The sequence below is a fragment of the Pseudopodoces humilis genome, chromosome 26 (genome assembly GCF_049639895.1).
Source record: "Pseudopodoces humilis isolate 2021_Gansu_Grassland_sample_001 chromosome 26, ASM4963989v1, whole genome shotgun sequence".
In the NCBI taxonomy this organism is placed as follows: Eukaryota; Metazoa; Chordata; class Aves; order Passeriformes; family Paridae; genus Pseudopodoces; species Pseudopodoces humilis.
This window is the reverse complement of record NC_142225.1, coordinates 2327120-2332029: the sequence shown is the minus strand read 5'-3', so window position 1 is coordinate 2332029 and position 4910 is coordinate 2327120. Positions and strand designations below refer to the sequence as shown.

At 59.8% G+C, this 4910-nt stretch overlaps 1 protein-coding gene across 2 annotated transcripts; it reads right to left on the bottom strand.

The window, feature by feature from the left end:
- Window positions 1-851: 851 nt before the first annotated feature.
- Window positions 852-4457, bottom strand: PIM1 (Pim-1 proto-oncogene, serine/threonine kinase). 2 transcript variants are annotated; one of them, XM_014258916.2, is made up of 6 exons: window positions 4325-4457; window positions 4128-4234; window positions 3988-4038; window positions 3290-3656; window positions 2509-2685; window positions 852-2259 (listed from the first exon to the last, which is right to left on the bottom strand). In XM_014258916.2, the coding sequence occupies exons 1-6, from the start codon at window positions 4404-4406 to the stop codon at window positions 2108-2110; spliced, it is 936 nt and encodes a 311-aa protein (XP_014114391.1). In that variant the 5' UTR covers window positions 4407-4457; the 3' UTR covers window positions 852-2107. The 2 variants fall into 2 exon arrangements, with proteins under 2 accessions (XP_014114391.1, XP_087923387.1); XM_088067261.1 differs by having other exon boundaries at window positions 4128-4457.
- Window positions 4458-4910: the final 453 nt, after the last annotated feature.

Here is a 4910-nt window from a genome sequence, read left to right as displayed (position 1 = left end):
TGGACACAGGGATATTAAGGAAAAAGCCCTGGAGCAAGCCAAGGAAACTTCGAAGGGTCCTGTTGTGTCAGATCTGGCCTGGGGATTTGCAAAGTCACCTATTGAAAGGGAAAGCTGCCCCTTCCCTGGAGCAGACCCAGCAGCTGCTCCGGGTCATGCAGAAACAGGGCTCCAAAATTCTACGCATGTAAACTAATTAAAAAAAACAAAAAAACAAAAAAAACAAACCAAGATAAGAAAACACACAAACATCCCTGAAGTGCCGCAGAGCTGGAAATGGGGTTTGACAGTTTGGAGGGTAAAAAACTCGACCACTGCTGACTGATAGCGACCGACTTCTCGTAATCTGAAGATCAGCTTCCTCTGCGTTGGCTGAGCTGGAGGTGGGGACAGCCCGCTGGCAGCTTCCTGCACCCACCAGCCCCTGGCATGCAACACCCAATGGAGCCAGAGCAACAGGATCTGCCTTACCAAAACTGAATTTGGCTGACAACATCCTGCATTTCGTAAGGTCGCTTTGATGTTTGTTTACTCGCCAGCTCCAGCACATGCTCCGCACCAGCCTTCCGATGAATGGGAAAGAAAAGGGCTCAGCACCTCTTTGATCTCTCCCAGGAGAGCTGCCAGGAGCAGTCAGCTCTGGAAACACCCCGTGGAGGGACAGATCCGACTATCCCTCTGGTGCTTTTGACTTGCTGGTCCCGGTTTGTGCTGGGGTGGGATCTTTGGAGTAAAGCCTGGCTGGAGACAACATCCCTGGAGCAGCCAATGGTGTGGCCACTGGTACCCCACAACTCACAGCACACCCTCCCATCCATCCCACCCCGCAACCAAGGAATGTCTCCATCACACCAAGTGTTTTGTTTTTATTTAAAACCGCATAAAAAAAATAAGATTTCTCAATTCCCCTGTACAATATCAACTATTAACAAAACCCGCCGGCTACACACTTGGTTACAGGTACGGACTGGACAGTGCGGACAGCCCGGGCCAGCTCCCCCCTCCCCAGCCCCCAACAAGACACCCGTGGAGAAAACCCAAATTCATCTGCAAACTGAGATCTGCACGTGGCAAGGAAAGAACAGCACCCAGAACTATGTACACAGACAGCTGGGGAGAAGCAGCAACCCCACACCTCCACCAGACATCTGACAGAAACACAACAGGCCCGGGGATGGACAACGGACAGAAACAGAGGGAAGACCCGAATGGAAAACCGGGGGATCAGCAGCTGTAGAAGCAAGGCATGGGCTGGAAACCCACATGAATTATAAATAAATAAATAAGTTATTCTAGCGGCTAGAACTCTTCCTTTAAAAAAAACAAACAAACAAACAACAAACTCATGAAAATAAATTAAAAACAAGAACTGAAAATGAGAAAAAAAGGCAAAATGTTACCACTATTCACAACTGTACATCAAGCTTTGCTCCTGTAGAACTATGTACACATTTACAGCTGTTGATTTGCATTGTTTGTGCATTCGTGAGGGCACAGAGAAGCAAAGAATCCCAGAAAACCCATGTGGGATGGAGGCACAGGAGGCGAGGCATAACCTACTTGGTTCCCAAGCATCTTCTGACCCATTTCCTTTTTCAACAGGGAAAAGGAACTATAGGCCCAGGTGAGTATCAGAAAAGCAGCACTGTAGGAAAAGTCAACTCTTTCCTCCAGCACAGCTCAGATCAAACAGAAGGCACATGAGCATAGGGAGAGAGAAGGGACATTGAGAAGGGACAGCCACTTGGCCACAGGCTCTGCCCTCCCCACAGTTTTCCCCCACTGAAACTTTTCTTGCAATCAGGTCTCCAATCCTCTTGCCATCCAATTCAGCAGGTCAAGATGACACTTGAGAGCCTCCAAAACCAGTCCAAAAAAAAATTACTGATAAAATCTCAGAAGAGACAAGGTCATTCAGATGGAGTCGAGGACAGCTGGCTTGGATGGTAGCTACCAGAACTTGGAAGAGCAGGTCCCCAGCTCAGCTCCAGGACAAGATATGCACGTTCCCATCTGAGAACATCTCAGGATCCCTGCTCAGTGCTATGGTCAAGATGAAAAAGTCCGGTTTTCTTTGCTTCTTATGACCAGGAGCTGCATGGGGCTGTTACTTGTCAGGCTCCTGGATCAAACTGTGCAGGTGGATCTCAGCTGGTTCCAGGTGAATGTCCTGCAGCCAAGAATGGTTGAAAATGTCTTCCAACGACGGCCTGTCCGAGGGGCGCATGGACAAACACCACTTGATGAGGTGTTGGCACTCTGGGGAGAGAAACCAGCAAGCACCGGTCAGTCAGAGCAGGCTCCTGTGCACCCTGTGCCACCATCCACAGGGTCCGAGCTGTGCCCAGCCCTCCCCGTGCACCCTCTGGTTGGGAGGTGAGCAGGGTGGCAGCACATGTGCCACCTCCTCCAGCCACCCGTGGGAGATGAAGCTCCTCCGGAGCTCCCTGGGAGCTGCTGCCTCCCACAGCCCCTTATCCCACCCACATCCCGCAGCCGGGTACCCACCGAGAGAGATGCGCCGTCGGAAGAAGAGCTGTCCCCGGATGATGTCCTCGTCCTGCTCAAAGGGGACATCCCCACACACCATGTTGTAGAGCAGGACGCCCAGGGACCAGATGGTGGCTGAGTGGCCGTGGTAGCGGTGGAAGCGGATCCACTCCGGGGGGCTGTACACCCGCGTTCCTGCGGGACACAGGAGCTCATCAGCCCCTTACCCCAGCATTCCTGGCGACGCTGGCACCCGGTGTGACCCGCCCGCCTTCCCGCCAGCACGTGACTGTTGTTTACAAACTTTGGGTTGTAAAAGGAAGGCGCCGGTGCCAGAAGAGGGCAGCAGGGCCCGGGGAAGGCCCGGCCGTTACAAGCGAGGAAAAAAACCCACCCACGGGTGGGGAAAAACCACGCCTTTCCCCCCCGCAATGGCAAAAAAAATAATAAAATTATAAACCAAGGCAAACAAGGGGAGCGGAGCAGCCCCAGCCCTTCCGCACCTTCAAACCAAACCGGCCAGTGCTCGGGTTTTGCAAACCCCCCTCTGCTCTCCCCCTCCCCGGGGTGTTTTTATCACACTGACTTCCCCCGCCCCAGCCCGAGCCAGGCTGGGTGACGGAGGCTGTCAGCAGGGCCGGGAGCCGGCTCCCGTTTCACAACATCCTCCCCGTGCCAAACAGCAACTTGGCAGCGGCTGCAGAATTCATGCCGTCCCCCCCGCCACGGGGAAACCTCCGGAGCCCGGCCCGGGCGCGCAATGCCCGGCACCGGGAGCGTCACCCAGCTCTGGGCTCACCGTCAAACTGTGTGTAGAGCGTGTCCTTGAGGAAGGTGCCGGAGCCGAAGTCGATGAGCTTGAGCTCGCCCGTGGCCAGGTCCAGCAGGATGTTCTCGTCCTTGATGTCGCGGTGCAGGACGCCGCAGTTGTTGCAGTGCCGCACGGCCTCCAGCACCTGGCGGAACAGCCCCCGTGCCATCTCCTCCGGCAGGAACCCCCGCTCCGTGATGAAGTCAAAGAGGTCCTGCGACGGCTCCGGACGCTCCATCACCACCACGAAGCTGTCCGGGAGCTCGAACCAGTCCAGGAGCTGGATGACGCCGTGGAAGCCGGAGCCCACCTTGTTCAGAAGCACGATCTCCAGAGGCACACGGCTGCCGCTGGGCTGCGGAGGGACCACGCTGCCATCAGTGGGGCTGAGCTACCCTGGCCCGCGGCACGCTCAGGTGTCCCCTTACCGCACCCACCGGTCCTGGGCATCCCCCCGCCAAGGGGACACTCCGGTGTCTCGCTGCTCGCTCCCACCGGTCCTGGGCAGCCCGGTGTCCTCCTGCCCGCCCCCATCGGCGCTAAGCATTCCCCGGCCCGGGATGCCCCGCGTCCCCCGGTGACCCCACACCCGCTCCCCCCGCGCTGTCCCGGTTTCCACCCTCCCGCGTCTCGGCTCATCCCCGCCCGTCACGCCCCGGGTTCTCCCGCCGGCCCCGCTCACTCACCAGCTCGCCCCACTGCGAGATGCGGTCCCGGGCAACGCGTTTAATCGCCACCTGCGAGCCAAGGGGAACGGCGGGATGAGCTCGGCGCCCGCCCCGCCGAGCCCCCTCCTCCTCCGCCCGCCGCCGGCCCCGCCACTTACCGGGGCGCCGTCCGAGAGGCGGATCCCCGAGTAAACGCTGCCGAAGCCGCCGCTCCCCAGCAACGGGCCCACCCGGTACAGCTGCTCCAGCGGCTCCTTCTCCTTCCCTGTGGAGGAGACTCGCCCGTCAGCGCTCCGCCCGCTGCCCCGGCCGGCCCCGAGCCGGGACGGGCATCCCCGGGCCGGGCGTCCCTGACCTGGTTGTAGCTTGGCGGGGTGCAGCTCCGCGGCGGTCCCGGAGCGGAGATGCGCCAGCGAGGTGATTTTGGAGAGCAGCATGCCGGTGGCGGGGCCGGTGGCGGGGCCTGCGGGTCCGCGCGGGGCAGGGCTGTGAGGGCGGCGCGCGCGGGGCGGGGTGCGGGCGCGAGCGGCCGCTCCGCGCGAGGCCCGGCCGCGTGTGGCGCGCGGCCCCTGCCGGCCCCGCGAGCCGCAGGGGCCGGGGGCGGGGCCGGCCGCCCCGGGGGCGGGGTTGTGGCCCGGGGCCCCGCCCCCCGCGCCCCGCGGCCAATGGGGAGCGGGCTGTGGCGCGGCGCGCGCGGGTCCCGCCGCCAGGCCGGGCCCCCCGCCCGGATCCCCGCGCTTCTGCTCCCGAGGTTTCCCGGGAATCGCCGCTCCCCCGGCGCTCACCCCGCTCTTGCTTCATCACGGGCCAAACAGCCCCTGAACTTTTCCCCTTTCCAGTAAAAGTGACCATGTGGCCGTTCCAGCTGGGGACTCTTGACTAACATCCCTATTTTTTAGGTTTTTTTCCCCCCTCTTCTTTTTTTCCACAGAAGTCGCTGG